Source organism: Heliconius melpomene, chromosome 19, assembly GCF_056956725.1.
Source record: "Heliconius melpomene rosina isolate 202511_hmr_F chromosome 19, ASM5695672v1, whole genome shotgun sequence".
Lineage (NCBI taxonomy): Eukaryota > Metazoa > Arthropoda > Insecta > Lepidoptera > Nymphalidae > Heliconius > Heliconius melpomene.
The window spans coordinates 12,964,453-12,976,669 of record NC_140407.1 but is presented as its reverse complement, the minus strand read 5'-3'; the positions used below and the strand labels follow the sequence as shown (position 1 = coordinate 12,976,669).

Here is a 12,217-nt window from a genome sequence, read left to right as displayed (position 1 = left end):
ATAATCAACTACACAGACGAATATGTGTATCTAGGCCAAATAATCTCGCCAATAGATATGACTTCCAAGGAAATCGATAGACGTATAGGTCACGCGTGGAAATTATACTGGAGTCAAAAAGAAATTATGAAAAATAAAGAAATTAGCATATTTATCAAACGAAAACTTTTTGATACCTGTATATTGCCAGTCCTAACATACGGTTGCCAAACTTGGTCCCTTAACAAGAACCATATACGGAAACTTGAAGCGTGCCAAACAGCCATGGAAAGGAGTATGATGGGCAAGAGACTTTCGGACAGGATAAGAACTGTGGACATAAAGAAATATACAAGAACCAAAGATGTTACTGTAACCATTAAAAATCTAAAATGGAAGTGGATAGGACATACTATAAGGGGAAAGGAAAAATGGTCCAAGACGATATTGTTTTGGTTCACCCGCGACAGAAACAGAAGAAGAGGTAGACCACCCAGGAGATGGGTTGATGAAATAAAGCTTGTCGCAGGTGGTAAATGGACCAGGACAGCAAATGATAGGGAAAAATGGAGGCAATTAGGGGAGGCCTTTGCCAATAGGCATACAGACGTAAAATAACGTTAGAAGTGTACTTTTTTTTTTTTGTTTAATTACTGCTACAAAATTTTTTATTGTTATTTTTCTTTTTGTATTTATGTATAAATGTTTAAAACTGTAGCATGATTGGTCTGAATAAAGAGGCTATTATTATTATTATTATTATTATTATAAAAAAAATTTAATTATTGTAACCGTATATACTTTTTATAGCTACACGCTGGAACCTGTATATAGCAAGGTTGGCAGAGAACCTAGAGCCAATACAGTCCGTTGTCCACTTTCCGCTTTCGAGCCCAAAACTCAACCCCGCGCTTAGTCTTGTTACCAGAGGGAAGAAATGAATTAAATATTTCATGCCCCCGAGTGGGAATAGAACCCACACTCGTCGCGTCACACGTTTGTGCCACTACGTCACGACGCGACGACGCGACGGCTTCTTTGTAATCATAATATTCTCCACTTTTTTTTTTCAAATATATCGATCTTAAAATCCACAGTGACTTACAGAGATAATAAGAGACCTCGAAGCGTTTTATTTTTCTTGTGAGCTTTAATAAAATGTATCTCATAATGTATTTTCTATAACCAAATAAAATACTTTATGAAATAAAAAAGTAAACGACTCTTAGTAAATGATAATATTTTAATTATTAATTGTCCCTGAACTACTGTCGCTAGACAGTTGCGGAATATTTGCATTTCACAGTCTCAGACTACACTACATCTAAATAATATAAAATAGACAACCAGCGTGTCAGAAGTCAGTTACAACCGGACTTCCAATAGCAATCAAGCAAGAGAAGCGCCATTATGAGAGTGTTATTAGTGTTTGGTGTTTTGTGTTTAGTGGCGATATGCACCGCTACCGAGGCAGAGGCCGAGGATCTCGCCGTGGCGGCCAGCAAGCACGAGCATGGCGGCGGCCACCATCATCATGAACATCATCACCATGACCACGGCGGCAAAGGACACAAGGGACATAAAGGACATCACCATCATCACAAAGGTCACGAAGGCCACCATGGCAAGCACCACCACGAGGACCATCACCACGAACACGGTGGTGGCCATAAGAAGCATTGGGATGAACACGATCATCATGGAGAACACCATGAACATGGCCATCACCATAAGGGCGAGAAACACGGTCATCATGAACATCACGATAAGGGCGAACATGTTGATGGATACCACAAAAAGCATCACAAGGATCACTTCCACAAGGATCATCACTTCCATGACGGCCATCACCATGAAGGCAAGCACCACAAGCACGGACACCATCACGGACATCATGAAAAACACGACGGTCACCACAAAAAGGGTGGTCATCATCATTCCGGCCATCATGAAGGTCACCATGGCAAACATGGCCATCATGATAAGCATCACTACGACGAAGACCATCATGGCCACAAAGGTCATCATGGACATGACGAACACCACCACCACCATCATGACCATGGAAAGAAAGGAGAGCATGATGACCACAAGCACTGGGGATTCCATCATGGCAAACACTAATGCTCAATGCGTCAGACTGAAATTGTTTTGAATTGTTTTTATGAGTTACTTATAAATTTTGTTATATTATTTTTTACAATATTAAAATATAAATATTTTTTAAAGTTGGTGTTTAATTCTTTTATGCCTAAAAAAATTGGAAATTTATCTAATACATAATTTTTATTTTGAAAAAGAGTGATACCGAAATACTCAGATGATCGTTCCTAAAAAATATAAAGATTAGCACTCTATCTTTCTTTGCCTTAATCATATTCACACATTATGCGGCTTAATCTGAGATAACTTAATACGAGATAATTATTAGATGGATTAACTTTAATATTTTCATCAAAAGAAATTTAAGCAATAACATTATTACAGCAGAAACTCGATTAACCGGACTAATTGTTGTCGTTAGTCATCCGGATAATCGAAAATCCGGATAATCGAGTCTACAAAGAAAAGGTGGTGGCAAAAATTAAAAGCAACAAGTACATATCAATGAAAATCAACGTTTATTAAGAAATTATTAACATTTTCTAACATAAGATTTATATAGGTACACATAAATTACGAACGTACCTATTTACATACATATAAATTTTCTTAGGCTTCATTGTAGTAGGTTATATAAAATAATAACTGCGGTTGCTAGTCCGGATAATCGCGAATCCGTATAACTAAGGGCCGGATAATCGAGTTTCTACTGTATTTAATGTTTATGGAGTTTTTATTTATCACATACAATTCACCAGGCTATATTAGATCATGCTAAGACCTATAGGAGTGCATAGCGTGCGTCGATAAATAATCTAAGTTCGAAAGACTGTTATAATTATAAAAGCAAAATTATATTGTATAGCTATGATTATACTGAAATGTAAAATAAAAAATATTTTTAACTCTATAATTTATTAGTTTTGTGATGTTTAATAAGTAATTAATTAATTATATATTACAAGATAAGAAATCAATCATATATGATATTCGATTTCTAATAAGTCTTAAAGCGTTACATAAGTTGAGACATTGTTATACATATAGTATTTTTTACAGTGCTATCAGCGTATTACTTCCATAGTCATTTTTCTAAAACATATTACCTCCATTAATAGTAACCTATAAAGTTACCTTTTTCTGGTTTGTTTACCTTTTATCTCATGGCTCCCTGAATAGGAAATTGTTGATTTAATTATACTTGGCCCTTTATTGGTATAAATTTTGTTTTTATTAATATCCAAAATTAAAGTTCTTCTTCTACTATCTATTCTTGTGTTTAATTTCTTAATAACATTTGTAAATACGAACCTTTCTACTTTCACGTAGGTGGGCATGGTTTTTAGGTATCTTTAGTTTGAGCTACCTCTGAAAGGTCCCCACTTTCGAGTTAATTAGTAAGCATACCGTGCTCACTACGTATTGGAATACGTATAATACTAATGCTAAAAATTCCAGCTTTGGTAAAATGACGTAGGTCTGGGGCGTCTGGGAGCTAGTTCTAATAGTATTAGCGGTCTCTCGCGTCTTCGCCCCTTTGCTAGATTCATTTTCTAATTATAGTATCATTTTAAAAATAATATCTATACCTATATTTAATATTTATTATATTTTTTTGTCGAATAACATTCTTTAAAATTGGTATATTTTTTATTTAAAAATCGATTAAAATAAAAGAAACACTAAAAGTTAAGGAAAGCTTGTCAAAATACAATAGTGAAAACTATATCTAAATCAGATTTGCCTTTTCTGAGCAGATCTCAAATGCGAATTATAAAAGTCTCGAGCATGCAAAATGATTGATAAAATATTCTAATAATATTTTAAAGAATGATGCTTATGAGGACATAATGACAAATTTCTCTCAGAACTAGAAATCCCCTACCAAGGAGAAAAAGAGCCCCAGAAAATATTCAAAAGTAGTTTTCAATCGAAAATAATTAAAAAAATTACTGAGTTACCTACTGCCTCAAAAGTATACGTACGAGTATAACAAGCTGCCCTTTTAAGTATTATTCATACTGCTCTTGTTCATTCAGAGGACGTAGCCAGCCCACCCACTATGGTTTTTTGTTTCTATTTTCGTCTTCCAACAACACAAATCTCTATTGCTACTGTATTATAACATCAACCATTTTCACGACTTACTGTAGTGATAGACGGGACAAAAGTTATTAAAAAGCGTCCGTATAAACAATCATATTGTGAACGATATAAAAGCGCCAACGCCGGGTTTTACAGTAACGTTTTTTTAAATCTCGTGTGTGTCGTTATTATAGTATCTATACTGTTATACACTCAATAAATAGTAGGTAATTTGAATTAATCATACCAGGTTCACGCTGTATTCCGCACACAGCAGGGTAGGCAGAGGGAACCCAGTGTTAAGACACTCCGTTCCCCACTTTCTGTCTAATTCTGGAGGCATTGCGTGTTGAGTGACAGAACTCAACACCGCGCTTTGCCTCGACACCAGAGCGAAGAAATGGAAGTATAAATTTCAATAAATATTTATTTTCCTCGAGTGGAGATCAAACCCACAAGCAGTCGCGTTTACTGTCGCACTTTTTCGCTCTGCGCCACCACTGGCCACAACATTCTTTAAAAAAAGTAATAAACAATGAAAATAAATAAATAAATCAGCATCACGCTGTATCACGCACACAGCAGGATGGGCAGAGAAAATCTAGTGTTAAGACACTTCGTGGGGGACAGTAAGGAAAAAAGTAATCACATTGATTATTTTTTTTTATTTATCAAAGAAAGTGATAAATTAGGTAAGAAGGCACTATTATTTATTGAAGTAAGCTAATGAAAGAAACACTGCTAAGTATATTTTAATTGAATTTATTAAACTTGGATACAGTCTCAATTATAAAGCATGCTGCTTGATCGATTGTTGCGAAATCACTTTGAATACTTAGTTTAAAAATACTTTTTTCTTTAAGTATTAACGTTTTACAATGTCAGTAACGAGAATATATCGAATTTTCATAAACAATATTTATAATATTATATTATATAATAAAGAAAGAGCCAAATGCTATAGGCGTAACGGTTTCTTTGACGTCCTTGCCCGGTAATTTCACCAACTGCAATCAGCTACTTTAATGATTGCTATAAATGCCCTCTCGAGCGATCGTAAAGTCAGTTCAGTTCCAGTGGTAAAACTTTAAACTTATTGAAAACTAAAACATCGATAGGAAAAATGAGGATGCTTGTCGCCCTTAGCCTATTAGGATGTGTTTTCGCAGTCTGTATAGGCCGCGAAATCGATACGAAAGAATTCGATTTAGTGGCTGCAGCCAGTCATCATAAAGGACACCACCATGAAGAAGGGGGTGGTAAAGAGCATCACGCACATCACCATCATGAACATGGCGAAAAAGGACACAAAGGGCATAAAGGTCATCATCATCACCACAAAGGGGAACATGGTGACCACCACAAGCATCATCATGAAGGTCATCACCACGAACATGGCGGTGGACACAAAAAGCACTGGGATGAACATGATCATCATGGAAAACATCATGAGCACGGCCATCATCATAAAGGTGGAAAACATCATCACAAAAAACATCATGATAAAGGAGAAGAAACTGAAGGCTATCATAAAAAATATCATAAGGACGAATATCATAAAGATCATCATTTCTATGATGACCATCACAAGGAAGGCAAACACCATAAGCATGGTAAACATCACGGACACCATGAAGATCATGGTGGTCATCACAAGAAAGGTGGACATCATCACTCCGGACATCACGAACACCACCATGGCAAGAAAGGCCACCACGATAAACACCATTATGATGAAGACCACAAGGGTCATAAGGGCCACCACGGGCACGAAGAACATCATCATCATCATCATGACCATGGCAAGAAAGGAGGACATGAAGACCACAAGCATTGGGGCTTCCACCATGGAAAGCACTAAAATGACAATTTCTTTCGAAACAAATTTAATTTTTTTAATTTTAATTGCTAATTTTTTAACATTTTTACCTCATTTATCTTGTAAATAAATATATTGTTACTTAATTTTATAAGATAAAGTTTTATTATATCCTACAACTTTTATTACCTAGACAAGAATGGTTTACAAATTAATTCTTTTTATTTTGTACTCAATATTGATTCAAGAGGTAATTACTATGACGGAACCAAATTTAATTTAACTGTAAACTTGTGATGTCGTCACTATAACCAACAAAACCAGTCGCCCAGAAATCTATAGTAATGTGATTGCTAAATATCAATCTGTAATCGACAATAGATGAAAGCGACGTTATCTATAAATGCAAAGTTTGGAAACTCTTATAACACAACGAACGCTGCTTTACATTTAACCACATCTTAAGGTGAGGCAAATAAAAGTGGACCTGATAAAACTTCTAAGTAGATTTTTTTTCAGCTTCACACTTTTTCTCGAATATAGCAGAATAGGCATAGCAGGAAAAATTCAGGACTTTTCGCTTTATTTCTTGACATCACCAGATTAGCCTCGATAAATAAATAATATTTTTTTAAATAAGTAAAATTTTACGCAATAAAATTAATAGTTTGTTTTGTTGTAGGTAATATGAAGAAATTAATATTTATTGGACTTTTAGCTTGTAGTTTCATACAAGCAAGTTCACGTCATGTCCAAAATGAGGAACAAAAGATAGATAATAGTCCTGAAATTGGAGATCAAGCTTTAGCAGGGACTGAAAAGAAAGAAGCTAAAAGTAGTCACAAGGAGGAAGGCGGAGGACATGAACATCATGCACATCATCACAAGGAAGAAGGCGAAAAAGGAGACAAGGGGTATAATTCGCACCACCACCATGACAAAGGAGAACATGGACATCACGGGAAACACCATCATGAAGGCCATCACGACGAACATGGCGGCCATAAAAAAAAACATCACGATGAACATGACCACCACGGTGAACATCATGAGGGTGAACATGGACACAAAGGTGGTAAATTTGGCCATAAAAAAGGACACAAGAAAGGTTCAAAAACCACTGGCTTCCATCACAAATCCCATAAAGATGAATACCACAAGGAACACAAATTCTATGATGATTTCCATAAAGGTGGACATCATCACAAGCATGGAGACTTTCATGGACATCATGACAACAAGGAAGGGCATCACAAGAAAGGAGGTCACCATGAAAAAGGGCATCATGAAAAACACCACGGCAAGAAAGGAAAACATGATAAAGGTCACTATGATGAAGATCATAAAGGACATAAGGGACATCACGGTCATGAAGAACATCATGCTCATCATCATGATCATGGTAAAAAAGGTGGTCATGCTGGCGGAAAGGAATTTGGATATAGTCATGGAAAGAAAGCCTAAACAAGAACAATCAATATTAATGTATATTTTATTGTTATATTTTTTTAAAATAAGTTGTTGTTAAAATGTAGTTTATTAAAATTGTACACAATTCCAAAATTAAAACTTTATATGAATAATAATATTTTACAATTAAACCACTATATTTTACCTTTTTAACAAAGTAATAGTTAATATAAGGATTATATAGTATAATTAAATTACAAAAAAAAAACAGTTACTAATTATTTATCATTTATTTTAGAAAAGCATGTTAGTGGCTTTGTAAGTAAATGTAATTTTTCACTTTACAATATTGTCATTAAAGGTGCAAGATGTTCAAATTCAATTTTCTCAGTAATATTCTTTGTTTTTATATTTTCATCTTGATTGGCAATGAAAATAAGGTTTCCTTCATCACGCCAACCATATTTTTTAACCCAGTGCTTCAAGGTTACATCTGAAAAAAATATTTGTTATTTCTCCTTCAATAGTAAATCATATTTAATAAAATCTACTAAAGAAAAGATATATTATAAATTTGGATTTTAAAAATTACTTACCATCAATTCCACCTAACAGGTTGGCTAAATTATTCTTATCAATAGTTTGAAAAGTGATACCCACAACATGACATACAAATTTACGGATCGAATCATGAAAGCTACTTATACTGTTGAATAAATCAGGCATCTGGTGAACTCGATTCCAAAATTGAGCAAAGTCACATTGTTCTAAAATATCTGCCAAATACTTAATTTGTGAAATAGTTTCATTTTCCACCTAAAAAGGGTTATTTATGTAAAGTATTTACTTAAAAAATATTAAAGATTGTTTATACATACAAAAGTAAGTACTTACAACTGATTCCAAAAGTAAACACTTGCATAAAGTAAAATCAGTATGAGGGAAGTTAGTAAGAGCTTTTAATAATATTTGGCAAGTTATGTCAGGATTAAATTTCTCGGGATTAAATTGGTATAGCTTCAATACCGCTAAGTTCGCTTCTAAGTCATACGTATTCTCCCGAGATTGCAATTCCACGTAGCGTTCCAAAGTCTGGAGATTTGCAGGGTTATACCTTTCTATACTTTTTAATATTGTTGCTACTGTCTGTCTCATTGTCTCAGCCATTATCAATGAGTATATTACAGTTTAGTTATTATTTTGTATTTTATATAGAAATAATATAACTTTTTTAAAAATACTAACGCGTGGTACAAATTATTATTTCACAAAACGGATTAAAGACAAAGTCAGTTTGACAGACAACAGCTAGTGATGTAACGAGTATTAGTAAATCGAGTATAAGTAACTTGATATAGTAGCCTCATAGCTCGAGCTATCTAACTCCAAGTACAATCAGTAATTACTAGGAGCTAAAAAACATATAGCAAGGCCTTTTAAAGGTTAAAATTTGTATGAAAATAAATAGTACTATTAGTCTCACTTTTTTACACATTATTTAACTCGAATTACTGGACTTAAGAAATGTGAATAACAACTCGAATAACCTCGAGTCGCAATTTTCATATACACAGCAACAATAGACTACATAACATTTTTACAGAATCAACCAATTTCCAAATGTTAAATTATTCTAAAACTGTAGAGCTTCATAAAATTAAATTGATTTCACAAAGAACAAATAATTCTTTGTGTTTAGTCATACACAAATAATTATTTATTCTTTAGGTTGATAAATTATTAAAAAAATTATTTAATTTTATTCATAAATTAATTAAAATACAAGTAATTGAAACCAAAAAAATATCAACAAAGGTCAGATCTCAAGCAGGACGCTTAAAACTATAAATTAAAGAATTTGTCTAAAGTGTCCAATTAGAAAAAACATCGATGTTTTTTTTGGACGATCGACGAATCGATGCAATGTGACAGAAACAACCATTAGCTGACTACCATTGAATGTATTAAAAAATAAAGAAAAAAAATAGAGCTAAAGATAATCCGTTGATAGAGTTCTAAGTTGAAATTATTTAAAACTTGGTTTTAATATAAATGAGGTTTATAGCAATAAGTTATTGTTACTTTAGTTTAACAGCATAGAGCATATAATAAAATTTGTTTTCGATGTCATGACACATAAAAGTTCTGTTTTGTCTTGAAAACACCTCAACTTTGCTAACTTAAGTTCATCACAGAGAATGTGAGTTAAATAACATTATTGTGAAAGTTAAATAAAAAACCCGCTTTTTAAGAATAATTCTTATTAATAAAGAAGAACATACAAAAATAACTTAATAATACAAATAATCCACTAGTTAACAGTCTATTGTTTTTTGAAACTCTTAAGAATAGGATATATATTATCAAAGGCTTCATATATTTCTTGACGTACTTTGGCACCAGTTAAAACTACTTTACCAGAAACAAAAATAAGTAACACTATTCTTGGTTTCACCATTCTGTAAATAAGCCCAGGAAATAATTCAGGTTCATAAGAACTAAATTGTCCGTGAGTAAGTACCAAACCTTCAAGGCGTATAGGAAATTTGACATCGCAACTCCCCACCATATTTTGTATTTTAAAGTCTAAAAATTTTGCCTGTAATTAAAGAAATTAAATATTATATTTAATATTTATTGTATTAGTTTTTTTTATTCAGGCACTAGTTCAATGTGTGAAAATTACTTCACTAATCTAATGTATATAATACTTAATCTAGGGTAGGAAAAGGGAACCTAGTGTTAAGACCCTCCATTGTTTTGTTTTAAGACACTGCAAATTCAATGGTGGATCTCAAAGCCGCACTTTGTCTAGTACTGGTAGTAGGAAATAAAAATTGCCTCCTAGTGAAAATTTAATCCACCATCATAGCATATACACATTTTGTGCTGCTGCACAGTGATGGACAATATTGATTTTATATGTAACATTATTTTAAAAATATATTAATCTCTGATTAAGTTTTTAATATAAGATATGCATTATTAGTCCACCTATCAATACTTATATATTAGCAAGCGATTATTGTGATATTTCTCACTGAAGATTAGGAATTTAAACCCATAAACACTGATTTAAAAACACAATGCACAATGTGATAGTAAATTATGTTATAAAATTATATCAAATATTAAACTACTTGTTTAAATAGCAATAAAATTTTATGTAAAAACACTTCATTAGCCACTTTCTGCTCAATTTTGAAGACATTGCATGTTGAGTGGTGAAACATTTTGTCTTCCAGGGTGTGAAAATAAAAATTAATAATAGTTCCTCTGACTATCTCAAACTCACAATTATTGCATTCACATTCAGATACAGCCCACTGGGCCAGGCTAGACTAGGCTAGGAATATTTGACACTTCTATAACTTACGGTAAATCCAAGTTTTTGAATAATTCGTGCATATTTTCTCGCTGCTAACCTTGAATCTTCTTCACTTTTTGCTCCTGTACAAACCATTTTTCCAGAAGAAAATATAAGAGCTGTGGTTCTAGGTTCTCTTATCCTCATTATAACAGCTGCAAATCTTTTTGGGTTGTACTCAGCATTACGAGCATGAAGAGCAATTTTTTTTAAATCTAATTTGCAATTGAGATTCACTGTCGACACAATATTCCTAAAACATAAAAACTCAAAAATTAAAATTACTTATGTAAATAACTTTACATATATTGTTTTATTAAATTTTAATATGATAGATACAATAGTGTTAATTATCAATGTTCAAAAAAATACTTTAAAAAATAAACTTTAATGGCCAAACAAACAAAATGTTGCTTAAAAATTATGATACCTAGTCAAATATTGGATTAAAATCTTATATATTTTTGATTCAGCTATCTCTTTTTTTTTCTATCTATCTTGATGATTCAGAAAAGTGGTTGTAATAGCCTAATAGAATAAACATTTTTTTTGTTTTGAAATATCAAACCATGAAATCTAAGAGTAACAATCAATACAGGCAGGGGCTAGCTGGCTGACTAGTGACAGGCATAGTAGCTTGAATAAGCAGTCATTTGGTGATTGATAATAATTGATGCTGTACAGTATAATTTATAAATAGACCATACAAGTCTCTTACTGTAATTGGGGTAAAATTCCTGGATCTGCTGAGTGTGGAGTCATAGGTGTCATTGGTGCTGGACTGGCTTGACTTAACATCTGCGCCCCACTCATGCTACCGCCAGTAATCATTGGTGACATTAAATTTTGCTAAAATCAATGTTAAAACAATAAATTATATATTTTTTTTTTGAAAGTAAAGTTAAAACAAAAAAACGACAAATGTTGTTATATCAAAATATAAATTGTATGTGAAGCTTACAGGAGTTTGTGGTTGCATCATTTGCTGTGGCGTAGCATAGCTTGCAGTAGGCGCGTATGTATGCATTGTTCTTTGAGGAGTACCCATAATAGATGTTCCAAATCCTACAAGGGGAGATGAACCCAACGACACTAAAGAATGCTGGTGTTGCTGTTGTTGTTGCTGCTGCTGTTGATGCTGCTGTTGCATAGCATTAGGCAAGATTTGTTGATCTTCTTCAGGTTGGTGTAAAGGAGTACCAATTCCCGGTATATTGTAAGGACTTGGTAACATTTGATCCATGTTTGCTGCGTTAAATTTAGTTTACAATGTAAAAAAAATATTATTATAATGAAAAGATTTTTTCGTTTTAGGTAACAAGTATATAATAATTAAGATAAAGGTCAGGCAATTTAACAAAACTTATAATACAAATATGAGCTATTCGCTATCAACTGTCAATATTCAACGACAGTAAATAAATGTCAATTTTCCCTGTCATCGAATGTTACCA

The 12,217-nt window shown here is 33.0% G+C and overlaps 5 protein-coding genes across 5 annotated transcripts; 3 read left to right on the top strand and 2 right to left on the bottom strand.

Moving 5' to 3' along the window:
- The first annotated feature begins 1,389 nt into the window (after positions 1-1,389).
- LOC146528861 (uncharacterized) lies at positions 1,390-2,103 on the top strand. Its single transcript, XM_085203755.1, has one exon. It carries the CDS (start codon positions 1,390-1,392, stop codon positions 2,101-2,103), a length of 714 nt encoding a protein of 237 aa, XP_085059881.1.
- Positions 2,104-5,100: 2,997 nt separating this feature from the next.
- On the top strand, positions 5,101-6,147 carry LOC146528860 (uncharacterized). Its single transcript, XM_085203928.1, has one exon. The coding sequence runs from the start codon at positions 5,291-5,293 to the stop codon at positions 6,026-6,028; it is 738 nt and encodes a 245-aa protein (XP_085060054.1). The 5' UTR covers positions 5,101-5,290; the 3' UTR covers positions 6,029-6,147.
- A 60-nt stretch (positions 6,148-6,207) lies between these two features.
- Positions 6,208-7,582, top strand: LOC146528859 (uncharacterized). Its single transcript, XM_085203927.1, has 2 exons — positions 6,208-6,452; positions 6,669-7,582. Exon 2 carries the CDS (start codon positions 6,674-6,676, stop codon positions 7,448-7,450), a length of 777 nt encoding a protein of 258 aa, XP_085060053.1. The 5' UTR covers positions 6,208-6,452; positions 6,669-6,673; the 3' UTR covers positions 7,451-7,582.
- An 85-nt stretch (positions 7,583-7,667) lies between these two features.
- eIF3k (eukaryotic translation initiation factor 3 subunit k) lies at positions 7,668-8,697 on the bottom strand. The gene is made up of 3 exons (XM_085203929.1): positions 8,291-8,697; positions 7,993-8,212; positions 7,668-7,889 (listed from the first exon to the last, which is right to left on the bottom strand). Exons 1-3 carry the CDS (start codon positions 8,561-8,563, stop codon positions 7,738-7,740), a joined length of 645 nt encoding a protein of 214 aa, XP_085060055.1. The 5' UTR covers positions 8,564-8,697; the 3' UTR covers positions 7,668-7,737.
- Positions 8,698-9,640: 943 nt separating this feature from the next.
- On the bottom strand, positions 9,641-12,189 carry LOC146528857 (TATA-box-binding protein). The gene is made up of 4 exons (XM_085203925.1): positions 11,725-12,189; positions 11,482-11,612; positions 10,773-11,016; positions 9,641-9,995 (listed from the first exon to the last, which is right to left on the bottom strand). Exons 1-4 carry the CDS (start codon positions 12,004-12,006, stop codon positions 9,720-9,722), a joined length of 933 nt encoding a protein of 310 aa, XP_085060051.1. The 5' UTR covers positions 12,007-12,189; the 3' UTR covers positions 9,641-9,719.
- Positions 12,190-12,217: the final 28 nt, after the last annotated feature.

Bases quoted from the DNA above. Each gene is read 5' to 3' on its own strand.
- LOC146528860 (XM_085203928.1), top strand. From the start codon at position 5,291: ATGAGGATGCTTGTCGCCCTTAGCCTATTAGGATGTGTTTTCGCAGTC.
- eIF3k (XM_085203929.1), bottom strand. From the start codon at position 8,563: ATGGCTGAGACAATGAGACAGACAGTAGCAACAATATTAAAAAGTATA. The intron at 8,213-8,290 runs GTAAGTACTTAC...AACCCTTTTTAG, and splicing joins GTTTACTTTTGGAATCAGTT to GTGGAAAATGAAACTATTTC. The intron at 7,890-7,992 runs GTAAGTAATTTT...TATTTTTTTCAG, and splicing joins CCTGTTAGGTGGAATTGATG to ATGTAACCTTGAAGCACTGG.
- LOC146528861 (XM_085203755.1), top strand. From the start codon at position 1,390: ATGAGAGTGTTATTAGTGTTTGGTGTTTTGTGTTTAGTGGCGATATGC.
- LOC146528857 (XM_085203925.1), bottom strand. From the start codon at position 12,006: ATGGATCAAATGTTACCAAGTCCTTACAATATACCGGGAATTGGTACT. The intron at 11,017-11,481 runs GTAAGAGACTTG...TTTATGTTTTAG, and splicing joins GGAATTTTACCCCAATTACA to GAATATTGTGTCGACAGTGA. The intron at 9,996-10,772 runs GTAAGTTATAGA...CTTTAATTACAG, and splicing joins TTCAAAAACTTGGATTTACC to GCAAAATTTTTAGACTTTAA.
- LOC146528859 (XM_085203927.1), top strand. From the start codon at position 6,674: ATGAAGAAATTAATATTTATTGGACTTTTAGCTTGTAGTTTCATACAA.